Source organism: Eublepharis macularius, chromosome 16, assembly GCF_028583425.1.
Source record: "Eublepharis macularius isolate TG4126 chromosome 16, MPM_Emac_v1.0, whole genome shotgun sequence".
Lineage (NCBI taxonomy): Eukaryota > Metazoa > Chordata > Lepidosauria > Squamata > Eublepharidae > Eublepharis > Eublepharis macularius.
Genome location: NC_072805.1, coordinates 21939016 through 21954451, shown reverse-complemented (window position 1 = coordinate 21954451; position 15436 = coordinate 21939016). Strand labels below are relative to the sequence as shown.

The following is a 15436-nucleotide window of genomic DNA, read 5'->3' as shown; positions in this document are numbered from 1 at the left end:
CATCAGCTTGCCAGCCACACAGGAAAGCCAGACTCCACAGGGAGATTGGCAACCCTAGAGGAGAAGACTGGGAGGTGTATTTTTTCCTCAGGACACATTCAGTGACTGGGAGTCATTGAATGTGTCCTGAGGTACTGCATGTGTCCTGCATACTGTTTAGAATGTTGGGATGATGACCAATCAGGCCACATATGCAAATGACCTCAGGGAAGAGTGGCTGAGTTGGCATTGGTAGTGGGGTGGGGGTGGGGGTGGAAGTACCCTGCCAGCCACACAGGGAAGCTGTATCCCTATGGGAAAACACATTTTACCCCTTTTTACCCCCTTAGGGGTAAATTTCTTAAAATGCCTTCTTAGTGAGCCTCTACATCACAAAAGGAACGTTCTCCCCAAATTTCAAGTTTCTAGGTCCAGGGGTTTGGGCTGGGTGCTGATGAGTTAGTCAGGACACTTGTCTTTATATATATATATATATATATATATATATATATATAAGATTATGATTTTTGGTTCCAGTATGCATCATCTCACACTATACGCATCACACTGAACTTCATTCGTCGCTCTGTTGCCCCTTCAGCCAGACTGGAGAGACGGTTCTGTACCTATTCACAATCCACCTTAGTTTTTACCATCCTGAATATTTTGGTATCATCTGCAAACTTGGCATAAAGATGCAAAGTCCTCATGTTGTTACCCAACAAACATAAGTACTTTGTAATGTGTAGATGGAATCTGAGCTGCAAGTTTCTTCCAATTCCCATGTGCATGGTGGCCAACTGGAATTGCAACCATGGCCATTTTCACATGTCTATAAAGGGACTGCCCACTCACCAAACACTGTCAGCTTTCCCCCTTCACTCCACACATCTCCAATTTCAAAATGGTAGCAGGCTGTTTGGCTTCTGTTTTCTTGGCACTTTTTTGGAGACAAGGGGAAAATATGTTCTCAGAACAGGCACCAAAAAACCGAAAGCCAAACAGCCTGCTACCATTTTGAAATTGGAGCTGTGTGGAGTGAAGGGGGGGGGGGAACTGGCAGTGTTTTGTGAGTGGGCCGTCCCTTTGAGGATGTGTGGAAACAGACCATGTTGCACATGGCAAAGGAACTTCAGCCGTTTTTTCTGTCATCCTTCTGCCCTTCAGGACAACTTAATGCCCACTCAGAATGGTTTACAAAGTGTTATTATCCCCGCATCAATCACCCTGTGAGGTGGGTGGGGCTGAGAGAGCTCTGAAAGAGCTGCGACTGACCCAAGGTCACCCAGCTGTCTTTAAGCGGAGAAGTGGGGAATCAAACCTGGCTCTCCAGATTAGAGGCCTGCCACTCTTAACTACTACACCAAACTGGCTCTTAGGCCCATTGGGAAAACCTACATACTCCTATAAAACACCAGGCTGTAAGAGAACCCACTCTCTAAACTTTGCCTGGTATGGCTGTAAAGCCGGCATTCACTCTTCTGGCCAGCTTGAGTGTGGGTGATAAATTATAGAGATACATGGAATGGAAAGCACTTCTCTTAGACTGAATAGCCTCTTGGTGCTTTTTGACCTACAACCCATCAAAAGAAATCTGTTTTTCTCTCTCTCTGTGTCTTCAACTCATGCACACAGCCATCTTCTGAGGTAGCTTATTTCAAACATTAACTTCCCACACTGTGTTTCATCCCTCTCAAGGTGTCTTCCAATAATAAAGCATTAAAAAAGACAGATTGAAGTACCATAAAACCCAATGGTAAGCCTAAGCACATGAAACCAGTGTCAAACCAAAGACCAGCCTAAAACTAAAATAGTTTAGAGATGGTGTAATATATTTTGAGTGGCAATATAACATGGCCTTTGCTATAATTATAAAATTATTTGGCTAATATACTGCCCTTCAGGACAACAACACCCACTCAGAGCGGTTTACAAAGTATGTTGTTATTATCCCCACAACAGAACTTGTTGAGTCCTCATGTTGTTACGCAACAAACACAAGTACTTTGTAATGTGCAGATGAAATCTGAGCTGCAAGTTTTCTCCCAGTTCCCATGTGCATCGTGCGCAACTGGAATTGCAACCATGGCCGTTTCCACATGTCCTTAAAGGGACGGCCCACTCACCAAACACTGTCAGCTTTCCCCCTTCACTCCACACGTCTCCAATTTCAAAATGGTAGCAGGCTGTTTGGCTTCTGTTTTCTTGGTACTTTTTTGGAGACAGGAGGAAAGTATGTCCTCAGAACAGGTGCCAAAAAGCCAAAAGCCAAACAGCCTGCTACCATTTTGAAACCGGAGATGTGTGGAGTGAAGGGGGAAAACCGGCAGTGTTTGGTGAGTGGGACATGTGGAAACAGACCATGTTGCATATGGCAAAGGAACAAAGCCGGTTCTCCAGATTAGAGTCCCATTGCTCTTAACAATCAACATCCCATAAAACAATGCAATAGGACATGTACAGTAGAAATCAGGAATCAATCAGAAAATAGAACTGAACAGAAAAATAAGTATTGACATGATGTGTTAAAGAATGCAGAAAATTACATAGTCCTACTTACAACAATGCCTTGACCTGCATAGCCCAGATGAGCCTGATCTCATCAGATCTCAGAAACTAGGCAGGGTCAGCCTTGGTTAGTAATTGGATGGGAGACCTCCAATGAAGACCAGGGTCGCAGAGGCAGGCAATGGCAAACCACCTCCATTAGTCTCTTGCCAGGGATTGCCATAAATTGCCATGAAAACCCCTCCAGGAGTTGCCATAAATTGACCATGACTTGAGGACACTTTCTACCACCTACAACAACATGCAACATGAGCTACAAGCAGTAGGATTGCGCCCCTCTGCACGTGGAAATTTTCTGGGCACTGGATTCCCAGGCACCTCTGATCAACAGGAACATACAGGGTTAAATCCCTCTCCCTTCCGTGCTCAGCCCCAATGCAAACCGAGGCGCCTGCAGCACCCTTTTTATGGACTGAATGAGGTCTTCTTTTGGCTTGTTTGAGTCAAAGTCAATAACCCTGAACTTGACAGACTAATGGTCTGACCCGGTACCTTCGTGTGCTGGGTCTTTGCCATTGCTACGACCCCCTTTGGATCCTGCGCAGCTGGACAAACCACAATCTGCCATTCATTAGCAAACATTAGTAAGTCGTCTGACATTTGGCTCCAAAGGGAATGGTTGCCTTGACCTGCAGGAGGCCTTTAATTAGTTAAAACTCCTGGCTGAGTGTAAGAGCAGAGGGAAAATATTATTCTGAAGGGAGATGAAAAGTACCTTTCTCTGTCATTCATCAGGGAGCAGCGAGCACTCCTGATCTTTCTCAGACCTTTCCCGCCGCTGAAAAAGCATTGGGCACATTTTCTTTAGCTAGTCTGGCAGCTGCAAGCTGTTGTTGAAATGTCATGCACCCCTTTTCTATACGACCATATGAGAAAACGTCAACCAAATGAGAGCTGGTTTTGAAATGAATCTATCCTTACAAAAGGAGTAATGGCAAAATACTGCATGGTTCTGCTTGTCTTGGTGGGCCTGGAGTGTGATCCGTTGCTCTGATTTTCTGGGATATTCTTGTGCTACAAGCATTTATATCACACTTATAGCAGTTCATTGGGGCTTTTCTCACAGCACCCATTGGAATGTGGGGTGCTGAGGGTGCTTGGCAATTCCTTCTGAGATCTCCACCCTCCTGTTACTGATGTAAAAGTTACTGTTCTCCTACAAAGGAACTTCAGAAGGAAAATCCAAGTGAACAAGTGGAGGGCAAGTGAACAGGGAGGGATACACGTGAGTCTGTTCACTTGCCAGGCAAGTGTCATTCATCACTTGTAGCTTGGCTCTAAATTTCATGTTAATCTGACTTTGTCCTATTGGAGGGTGGTGGTATTTATTCATTTAGAATATTTCTATGCTACCTCTTCAGAGTCCTGCTTGAGGCAGCTTACAATTCAAAACCACAATATTTAAATAAAAGCCGTTGGACATTAACAGCATAAAAACTGTCCATAAAACAGAAGCAGATAATTAATAAGCCAATAAGACAAAACCCCTAATTAAAAGCCTGGATAAAAAGATGCGTTTTAGCCTGGCACCTGAAGAAAGTAAAGTTGGTGCGAGGCAAGCCTCGGTTTGGGGGGGGGGGGGTCCAAAAGCAAGGTGCCACCACAGAAAATTCACTGTTCGCCTCACTTCTGAAGGCAAGGCACAAAAAGCAGGTCTTGAGATGGAGATCTTAACTGGTAGGCTGGGTAGGATGGGAAGAAATGGTCCTTCAGGTTATTAGTTCTTTATTTCCCCTATTACACACGTTCTAGATTAGGCATTAAATTGAAACTTATACAATCATGTATAAACAATAAGTATGTGAACAGTACATATAGAGTTGTTTTGGTAATTAAACAAACAATTCAAATAAATAAAAATCTGTTATATTTAGCATCTGTAAGCCTGGATATGTTTTATTTCTCTTTCCCTCTCCTTAGCATATTTTAATTATGTGAACTTCTATATCATTTATTTTCTGCCTAGGTAATCAAAAATGTCCTGTTTTTCCCAGAATTCAGTTATCAGTCATTATTTATTTATTTTTATGCCCCTCCTTTTCTCCCCAAAGTGAGGACCCAAACTGGCTCACGCCATTCTCCTCACCGAGATGTTATCCTCACAACAACCCTGTGAGGTATGTTCGGTGGAGAGTGTGCAACTGGCCCAAGGTCATCCAGCAAGCTTCCATGGCAGAGTACGCATTCGAACGGAGATCTTCCAGATTCTAGTCCGACACTCTAACCACTACACAACACTACCTCCAGGTGTGAATCGCTGCCCTGCCGTGGAAGCTTGCTGGGTGACCTTGGGCCAGGCATCAGCACTCAGACTAAGCTACTTCACAGGGTTGTTGTGAGGATAAAATGGAGGAGAGGGGAACAATGTTGCAAAGTGCTTTGAGTCCCCACTGGGGAGAAAAAGCAGGTATAAATATCTGAAGAAGGAAGCACCGACTCTTGGAAGTTCACGCCCAGAAAACCTTGTTCATCTCTAAGGTGCCACTGGACTCAAATCCTGCTGTTCTACTGCAGACCAACTACCTGCCTAAAACAGGTATAAATAGGGCATACATTTTCTCCATAGTTTGCAGGACAAGTGCCCAGCAGTGGATTTTTAATTCCCAGTCCCTAGGGTATAATATCCAGTCTTTTGTATCTGGTAGGAAAAATAATCTCAGTCTGTACCTATTTTCAGGTGGGTAGCTGTGTTGGTCTGTCAGTGCCCCAGAAATATAGTTGGTTTTTAAGGTGGTAGTGGTGGAGAGTGCCCTCAAGTCATAACTGACCTGTGGAGATGCCTGGTGGGGTTTTCATGGCAAGAAACTAACAGAGGTGGTTTGCCATTGCCTGCCTCTGCAATCTTGGGCTTTATTGGATGTCTCCCATCCAATTACTAAGCAAGGCTGAACCTGCTTAGCTTCTGAGATCTGACCAGATCAGGCTCACCTGGGTTATACACGTCAGGGCCCTTAAGGCAATAGGGGACCCAGCTCTTGTTCAGTTTGTACTGTGCAAGTTTTTTTGTTGTGGTTGTAAAAGGTGGATGGATTTTCACTCCGGGCAGCTGCACATGGTGCCTATAAATCTGTAACCACATATGCACGAACAAACTTGAAAAGTAGTAGAAAAGAGCAAGAATCCAGTAACATCTACAAGACTAACAAAATTCATGGTAGGGTATGAGCTTTTGTGAGTCATAATATCTGAAGAAGTGAGCTGTTACTCAGGAAAGCTCATCCCCTACCCCAAATTTTGTTAGTCTTATAGGTTCTACTGGACTCTTGCTCTTTTCTGCTACTACAGACAAACTAACACGGCTGGCTACCCATCTTGGTCTTAGTCTGTACCCGTACAAGTTTTGCTTTGCTTTCTAAAAGGTGGCTGGATTCCCACTCCGGGTGGCTGCACGTGGTGCCTATACATCTGTACCCAAATATGCACGAAGAAACTTGCAAAGAGCCGGCGCGGCCCCGGCGGCCCCTTCCCCTTTCAAAAGACAAGCCCACTGTACGCTCCTCGCGGGCAGGGACTCGCCTGCCTCTCCCCGCGCCGGCCCAGCCGCGGCTCCCCCGCCTGCCCGTGCAGCCCCTCCAGCTCCAGCGAGGGAGCGCCAGGCGGGGGGAGCGAGCCGGAGCCGCCGGGCTGCCGCCGCCCGGGTGGGAGGGAATACCCCCGGCTCCAGCATGAAGGCGCCCGTAAAAGATGTGTGAGCAAGCGGCGCGCTACTGCCGGGAGAGCGTCCACAGGCTCCTCCGCAAACAGCAGCCGCAGCTCGGCGGGCTGGACGGGCTGCTCCGCTGGATCGTCACCAAGATGAGCGACCAAGCCGTGCTCGCCGAGCGGGAGATCCTGCAGGAGGCCGCCGGCCACGCCGCCTGCCTGCCCGAGCAGCGGAAAGGCGCCTCCGTGATCCTGGATGTGAGTTTTGGCTGCCCCCGCCCCGCTTCGCCTCCCTGCCTCGGCGTTTCTGCCCGGCTCTTGCAAGCAGAGGCTCCCGCCGCCGCCGCCGCCGCCGCCCGGGCCAGGCAGCGGCTAAACGCACAGGGGCGGCGGAGCGGAGGAAGAAACATGAAATTGCCGACCCCCACCCCACCCCCTTTGCAATGTTGCCAGGCGACTCGGAGCCCTTGCAAGACCTGAGAATCGCCCTTCTTTAGGATCTGGCCAGGTTTTTTGGGGCGGGGCGGGGGGGACTTGCCTTGAAGATACCGGCTGTAGAACCTCCATGTATGCTCCTCGCGGGCAGGGACTCCATGTGCAGAGGCAATCTACCTCTGGCTCGGGGAGGGGCAGATTAAGCCCCAGAGAAAGCTGCTGCCTTCATTGCCCTACCCACTTCGAGAGCTTCTGTTGGGTTCGATGGGGCTCTTTTTCTGTTAAAACATTGGAGACCGCCCCCCCCCCGCCCCAAGATCCACACCATGCATGCAGAAAACAGAATAAAGGGAAGTTGTGACCTCTCTGAAATGGGAGTGGGTGATCGGGTTTGATCTAGTTCGAGCTCCAGAAATTAGAGTGGCATGCTCTCTCTGAGATAGGCAGAGTTGTGAAGTTGCCTGGGAGTAAGCCCCACTGAACACAGTGGGACTTACTACTGAGTAAACCTGCAGAGGACAGGGCTGCAGGGTGTCTGTGTGCTTGTGCATGATGCTTTTCATCATCTCCTAAATGAACTGCATGCATGGAGGACTAGAATACTGAAAGGTTGCCAACTTTCCCTCCCAGGTAGCCCTCCGTGGCTTGCTTTTGAAGAAGCATGAAGGTGTCCTGTTATTTTCATTGTGGTGCCAGAAAAGCTTTGGCAGCTGTTAAGAGCACAGGAGCTCTCCTAGGGGGAAGCAGTTGGCAACCCTTTAATCAAGGCTAGAGGGGAGATCCCTCAGGCAGGCTTAAGCCCTGGAATCTCTCCTAAACTGGACAGAGTTGGGAACCTTCCAGGATCCCATTAAGAGATCAGGGACTTGTCTTTATTTGGCTGTTTGCTCCAAAGCAACTCTGCCATTAGTGTTAATGGGCAGAAGAAATTCTTAATTCTCAAAGATGGGCAGGATGGCGGGGGGGGGGGGATATTGAGCTGCTTTCGATTGCCCGTTTCCAGGTCAATGTCACAACAGATCCACCGTTCTGGATCTTTAAGATCACCCAAAGCCTTTTTATCGCTTCCTTCCTTGGAGGAGCTCAGAATGGCATATTGCCTCCCTCTCCGACTTGTATCCCCATAGCAGCCCTGTAGATCAGTGTGGTGTGGATCAGAGAAACTGATGACTGGCCCAGAGTCATCCAGCAAACTCCTCTGCTAGGTGGGAATTTGAACCCAGGTCTTGGAGTTTACAGTCCAATACTTGGCCACATAGTTCACTCCCTCTGTTTAAGGGGACCAGCCCGCAATAATCTATTAACAATGCTTAACATTTATATAGCATTTGAGATGGTTTGTGTGTATTCTCTGCAACAAGCCTGTAAGGTAGGTCAAGATTGTCTCCCAATGGCAGGGTTGTGAATGGAGTGAGAAGGTGAGAAGGGGGAACTGGATAATGTTTGTTGCTGTTGATAATACCCTTTGCTCAGGGAGAGAAGATTTCAACCAAACTAAAAATGTCTAACCCCTCTTTTTACCGAAAAATTTCTGGCCTCCCTCCTCCACGGCAATCAGAAAGAGAAAACAGCACTTGGGTGGAATACGGCACACAGTTGTAAGAGTGTATAGCTTCTTCTTGGATTGCAATGGGGCGGGCGGAGAGGATTCCCTCTCCGGATTAGTTTAATTTTGAAGGGTATTTTGTAGATTCACAGGACTGAAACCAAAGTATCTTGCATTACGGGAGGTACTGTGCAATAAAACTCGAGGGGAGGTTCTTAGCAATTAAGCCTTTAATCAACGGGCACATGGTGCTTTGAAAGGTGCAGGCTGCCTGTTGGTTATTTAATCTGAGCAATATATGCAGGACAAATGGGCTTGATTGCAATTACAATCAAGGGCTGCTGCTGGTTTCTGTTTTCACTGAGCAAGGAAGTTTGGTGAGAATTTTGCAACAGAATTTGTTAGCTCTCCCCCCCGCCCTACACCTTCAAGAACTGATGCATCAAACTCCAAAGCAGTTAGCAGATATTCAGTCTTCAAAGAAGGTTGGTTGACCAGATTGGGATGGATGGATAGATATAGGGGGACATAGAAGAATCCATAACTTCATTGGTACTCTTTGTTAGGGCTGCTCTCTGGTACGATGGATCAAAGCGATCACACACAAACAGCATCCGTCAATTCCCCTCCTCCTACTCCAACACCCTGTATCAATGACTGCAAGAATCGGTATTTTGTTAGCAGCATACAAAACCTTTTGTACTTCAGCAACATGCTATTTTTATCCAAGTGCTATTTTAGCTAGCGAATCCTGCACCTGTTTCAGATAAAAATTGCAACTTTTAAATCCAGAACAATGCTATCTTTTAAAACAAATATATATTGTAGCCCAAAACAAATGCTTATAGTTGTCTAAACTTTGCCTAAGGGGGCACGTAAAGTCAACCCATTCAGGCTCTGAGCTGGACTCGAAAATAAAGACTAAATAAGTAGCAATGCTGGCCATTCCCAAACAGTGTCTTGTGAAAAATTGGTAGGGATCCCTCTGAAGCTCTGAGTGTGCTTTCTTGCAATCTGTCTTCTATGAGGGCTGGAAACGGGGCCGTCTGTCTGTACTAAGAGTGGCTAAGTGATCCAGCCACACTGATGCAGAGATGCAGCAGAAAACGTTAAGCGTACCAAGCGCCGCTCAGAGCAAGCATCTCTGTATGAGTTACTGTTCTAGATTAAACTAAACAGGAGCCCAGTGGCACCTTAAAGAATAAACCACATTTATTCTAGCATAAGTGAGTCGGAGCTCAGATGCATGGATGTACACCCCTGTGCCTCCAATGAAGTGAATTCTCACTTATGAACACTGATGCTGTAATAAATTGTCTGTCTTCAGAGTGCCACCGGACTCCTGTTTAATTTTGCTGCAGCACAACTGCCCTTCTAGAATTATTATCATTGTGTTGGGTGTACCTCCTTGCAGCCTTTTCAGAGATAGAAACGGTATGTGCCTTCAGTATTAAAAGTGTGTGTCTGTCCCGTCCAAGAGTTTGGCCAGTGATGGATTAGGCAAAGGAGAGAACTATTGTTTGCAATGAACCTGTGGAAAATCACAGCAGCAATACTTTTAAAAAATCAGTATTTTTTTTGGAAAAAGAGCATTACAGAATCAGTGTAGAGCAATCATTAATTACAGAAACAGCATCATCTAGAATTTGGCAGTTAATAGGGTGAGTGCAAATTGAACTGTTTTGCAAGTCCTCCAGAGAAGAAAACTCGGTTGCTGCAGCCGGCAATTGAATTGGCACAATTCATTCATGGTGGTCCATCCAACAGCCTTTTATGCAACTTAATTCTTCTAGGCTATTTAAAGCCAGGCCTAAGGGACTAAAAAGCATGCATGTTTATCTTTTCCAGGCAAGTTGGATTGCAAAACATACACTACAAAGTATATGGCTCCAACGGAGCTACCTTATAATAATTACTGTGTGCTTATATACCACCCTTTTAGACAGATTAGTGCCCCTTTCAGAGCGGTGAACAAAGTCACTGTTATTATTAGCCCCATAGTACAGCTGGGGAGCTGGACTCAGAGGAGTGGCTTGCCCAAGGCCACCTGCTGAGCTTATGGCACTAGTGAGATTTGAACCAGCAGGGTGCTGATTTGCAACCTAACCACTACACCTGTGGAGCTGGGGCTGAGAGGAGTGGCTTGCCCAAGGCACTAGAGGGATTGAACCAGCAGGGTGCTGATTTACAACCCAACCACTATGCTACAGCAGTTCTTATGCACACCTACCTGGGAGGAAGTCCCATTGAACCAAGTAAGACTTACTTCCAAGTAATCAGTGCAGAGAATTGCTCTGGAAATCTAAATAACTTGGTGTTCCAAAAACAGGATATGAGAAACATTTTTAAAACTGTGTAATTTGTATGATCTGGTTTATTACAGTGGCTTATACTCTACCACTCCACCCAGCTAAGCTGAAATACTTCCTTCAGGATTTTTGAGTTGAGGAAAAATCTTCAGGCTGGAGGAAAGCTCCAGACTTAGGCCGTTTCCACACGGCTTACCTTCCCTCGGAACGACCCGGAACATCGTGCAAAAAATGCGGAAGTTCGCGTTTTCATGAGAAAATGCAATGTTCCGGGTCGTTCCGAGGGAAGGTAAGCCGTGTGGAAACGGCCTTAGTTGTGGGGAGCTGTAGGATACAGACCTGTGAGGCTGGATGCTTTTTAGATTGTGTGTGGAAGCTGCCTACTCAGCACTGTGCTGAGTAGAGGGGTATATTTTTAAATGAGTAATTCTATTGACATTTATTTATTTAAACATATGTTTTATTTCCCCCCGTGAAATGTAAGGTGGTTGGGCTCCCAAGTAGACTTCCCAATTGCCTGGGCATTGACAGAAAATTCCCCAGCCTCTATCTCCTACTTTTGAGAAATTGTGGAGTGAGAGGGGGGAAATGGTCCTCATAGTAACTCTCTAGGAATTTCTCCAAGTATAGTCTTTACCACAGAGAATAGGGAAAGATCCTAGAGCACACCAGGAAGTGACCAGATCCTCTCCAAACTTCACCATCCTCACCCCACTCCCCAAATTCCCCAACATTTGCCAAAACAGTGTTGGGGCCAAACTACAAGCGACGAATGACACAGGTTGGACACTTGTCAGCTTCCCTCAAGTGTTGATGAGAAATGTAGGCAGCTTGGCGGAATGTTGGACAAGTGACAGTTGAAAAGTCCGTTGGACAGCAGTCGGAGAGCCAAGCTGCAAGACCAGGACGCCTATATTCCCCATCAAAACTTGAGGGAAGCTGACAAGCGTCCAATCTGTGTCATTCGTCACTTGTAGCTTGGCCCTTGGGAATCCTGCTTGCAAGGGATCTCCCATGCATTCCCTGCCCAGCCCCAGCCCTGTGAAGCAAGCAAGAGGCAGTATTGAGTCTTAGAATTTATTTATTTTTGTTTGTTTTATTTACTGCATTTATACTCAACCTTTCTCCAGAATGGGGACCCAAAGTGGCTTACATCATTCTCCTCTCTGACATTTTATCCTCACAGCAACCTTCTGAGATAGGTTAGGCTGTGTATGACTGGCCCAAGGTCACCCAGTGAGCTTCCAGGCATGGCACAGCAGGAATTTGAACCTGGGTCTCCCAAATCCTAGTCTGCGTTCATGCCACCATGTTCCTTTGCTAGGATGAGAAGGGGTCCTCCTTCCTGGTCTCCTCCTAGTGTTCTTCTGCTGGTTTGTATCAAGGCTGCTGTGAACTTTAACACAACTGTGATCAGCATTTGAACTTAATATGACGGAGCTGCTCGTTGACATGCAATGCAAACCTCTCGCTTCAGTTTTTGCTCAGAGTTCCTATAAAACATCATGGGAGCAGCTTCACAGTTTTGCTGTCCCTGCCTTTGCAGCTTCACACCTGCTGTTGCAGGCTTTCCTGCCTGAATTGCTTCATATGCAGCTGAGTCACTGGCAGTTCTTCCTTAAATAAATAAGAATAATAAAGTGGCTCCAATCCAATGCTGCCTTGCCTCACCGATCCAATGAAGCAGGCACAGGTCTTTCACACGTGGAGAGAGGAGATATTTGCAAGACAGGAGTCATACAGGGAACAATAGGTCAGCCCCTGAAGAATAACTACAACTCCCATGAGGCAGTGCGGGAATGCTCATGCAGGAATTAATTCTGATCTAAACAGTTCATTCATTTTTCTTATTAACAAACACTAGTCATGCAGGCTTGATGGGTCAATAATACAGAGATAACAAAGCATGCAAACTCAATGCACTTCGATTCATTTAACAAATTTTAGAATTGGGAGTGTTTGGTACGGGGTAGAAAAAAGAATTTCCATAGGGTAGTGTAAGAAGACACATGCACTCATTAATTTTTCTAGATGTGGACAGTTCCTAGAGACATTTCACATCACTAACTGTGAAATGTTAATGAGGTCAGGTCAGCAATGCTGGGGAGGAGAACACTGGAAAAGCAGTGTGAAGGCACGCTTGTGTAATGACATCTTTTGCACAATTGAATGTATACAAACTGTTAAATGCAGGTGAATGGTTTGTTAAATGTCTGGTTGTGTTGATCTCAACTTGCAGACAGAGTATGACTGGTTTGTATGGGGACTGTTGAGCTGATCTGCGCAGCATATCCATGATTGCCTATTGCCTAAGAAGATCATTAAGACAACCTGCTAGAGCACTTCCTTACAAGTAGATCCATTGGGGAATCCAGGCAGAGAATAACTTACATATCATTTCAAGTCACATTCAGGCTAGGAAAAGCATGATAGTATTTCAAAAGAAGTTTGAAAGAGAGATTGCTGCTCTCCATATATACACGTATCCCTCTTTGGCCTGTGGTAAACAGGTTCAGCAGGTTTTCATATAGATTCACAAAGCTGGAGAACACACTTGACCAGAGGTGATAGAGGGACAAAAAAGGTGTAGTGTACATGGTGGGAAAAGAAAGCTCTCTCGGTTTCTTTAAAATATTGTGGTTTTTCAGCTGCCTTTCCTTGGAACAAGAGTTTGCTTTAAAAAACGTGAAAAGGACAAATAAAAGAATTTATGCTCTACTTCCTAAGATTAGGATGCCTTTTAACCTTCCGCAGTGAAAAATCATTACAATATTATGGTCTGTCCTGTCTGTTTGAAGAATCAAACTCTAAATGGGTTAATGCTCATTTCTTGATTGAAAGAAACCCCTGCAAAGAAGAGAAAACAAGTGTAGGAGACTGATGGTTGAATCCTAAGCAGAATTTACACTCTTCTAAACCATGAGCTTTCACTCAGGGCCAAACTAGACATGCGGTTTTTTTTAAACCATTGGGTCTGAGTTTTCCTGATCCAACTCTGTTTCCCCACAGCCACACAGCAGCTGCGGGGAATGTCTGTTAAAAAATAAAGGTGAGCTTCTTTAGGTTTGGAACGTTCCTGCTCCCACCCCCAGTTATTTCCTGCATGGAAAAGGTGCTGGGTGAGTTATTTCCCCAATTCTTGCTGTTCCACATAGAGTATTTTGTGCATGCAAAGCAGCAACAACAGGGAAAACTACCCCTCCCCCTCCATGGTTTTGGCATGGAAAATGGCTGGATGAGGGAGGCAGAGGCTCTTACTCCCCCCCCCCCCTTGTGGTGACATTCCAAGCCAAAATAGGCTCTCGTTTATTTATTTTTAACAAACATGTAGTGGCTGCGGAGAAACAGAACTGAGTCCAAGAAACCTAGATCCAGCTCTTTAAAAACAAAGCAGGATATCTAGGTGGGTCCTTAGAAGGGTATAACTCCACTTGGGGTTGCACTGAAAAAGACAGGCAAAGGTTGGTACCTGTCTTTTTTCTTTAAAGGGCTAATATCAACATGCCCTCCCGCAGTTTTGATTAATGATTGTAATTAATCTTTAACAGGTGCTGGGAGGTCCGTAACCCATCCTGTCCAACTTGGCTTTTATCCTGGGACCAGGGCTGCTTCCACCTTCTGCACCTGGTGGGGTTGCCACACTTCCAGGGGTGGCTTCAAAAGAACAAATGGGAAAAACCAGCCATTTCACCATTCGTAACAGAAATGCAGCTCCTTCTCTGAGCTCAAGGATCAGATTGGGCTGAGAATGTGCAATTGGCCCAGGGTTACCCTGCAAGCTTCCATGGCAGGGTGGGGATTTGAACCTGGATTTCCCAGGTCCTAGTCTGGTACTCTTACCAGTATACCAAACTGGCTGTCTGGTATTCTTGTGACTCTGAATTGTTAATATCAGAAGTGTTGCAAAGGAACATTGCTTTAAGTTCAGAAACTTTCATTCACTTTTTATTCAAGATGGGCAGCCGCGTTTGTCTGTCTGTAGCAGTAGAGAAGAGCAAGAGTCCAGCAGCAGCACCTATAAGACTAACAAAATTTGTGGTAAAGTCATGGCTCACTTCTTCAGATACAGCTAGAATGTGAGTCCATCTGACCATCTTGGAGAGTGGAGTGATTACAGAAGCTGAATGATAATAGCTGGTGAATGACAATGGCAGGCGAGATCAAATAGGGTAGAGGGGTAGTGGGTGTAGAGAAATTAGCGTTGGTAATGAGACAGGAAGCCAATGTCTTGATTCAGTCCAGGTGGATGCATTGTCTTGAGCTTCCTTATCAGTTGCAATTGAGAGAGGCTGCTATTGTCATTCGACTTCTGAAATCACTCCACTCTCCAAGATATAAGGACAGATGGACTCACATTCTAGCTGTATCTGAAGAAGAGAGCTGTGACTCATGAAAGCTCATACCCTACCACAAATTTTGTAAGTTTTATAGGTGTTACTGGACTCTTGCTCTTTTCTACTCACTTATTATTGAACACCTTTACTAAACAAATAATGTTGTTAGCTCCTTTCTTTTCTCCCTTTGAGTGCACTGGTCATATTCAGCCAAAACAGCTAAAACGAAGTGTCAGAATAATACATGACTTGACTGTGATTTTGAAAAACGAAATAGGGAGAATCTTGAGTAGGTCTGGTGGGTGGAGTTCGAAACATTACCACTTTTGATGGGGCAGGGGCATCAGTTGCTGTTTTTAAAAGCAGAGATGTACCTGTTCCTGCAACTCTTTTTCTACAAAATGACCCCTGCATACCCTAGTCTCAGTCTTCAAAGATGCCTCACAATAAGCACTTTGAACTGTATCCTGATGCCCAACACAAGTAAGAGATCAGTGATCCTGGTTTATAAATGGTAGGATGTGATTCTGGTAATCAGCGTCTCTTTGCAGCCTCCCTCCCTGCTGAGTTTTTCTATTAAATGAAGCTTTCTAGGGCAGCCCCACGGAGAGCACATTGCAGTA

The 15436-nt window shown here is 45.6% G+C and overlaps 1 protein-coding gene across 1 annotated transcript in view; it reads left to right on the top strand.

Annotated features, from left to right (window-relative positions):
- Positions 1–6231: 6231 nt before the first annotated feature.
- Positions 6232–15436, top strand: part of NECAB2 (N-terminal EF-hand calcium binding protein 2) — a 259662-nt gene continuing 250457 nt past the window's right edge. The window contains exon 1 of the mRNA XM_055000136.1: positions 6232–6447. Coding sequence (XP_054856111.1) covers positions 6232–6447 — 216 coding nt within the window. The remainder of the gene's footprint in view (positions 6448–15436) is intronic.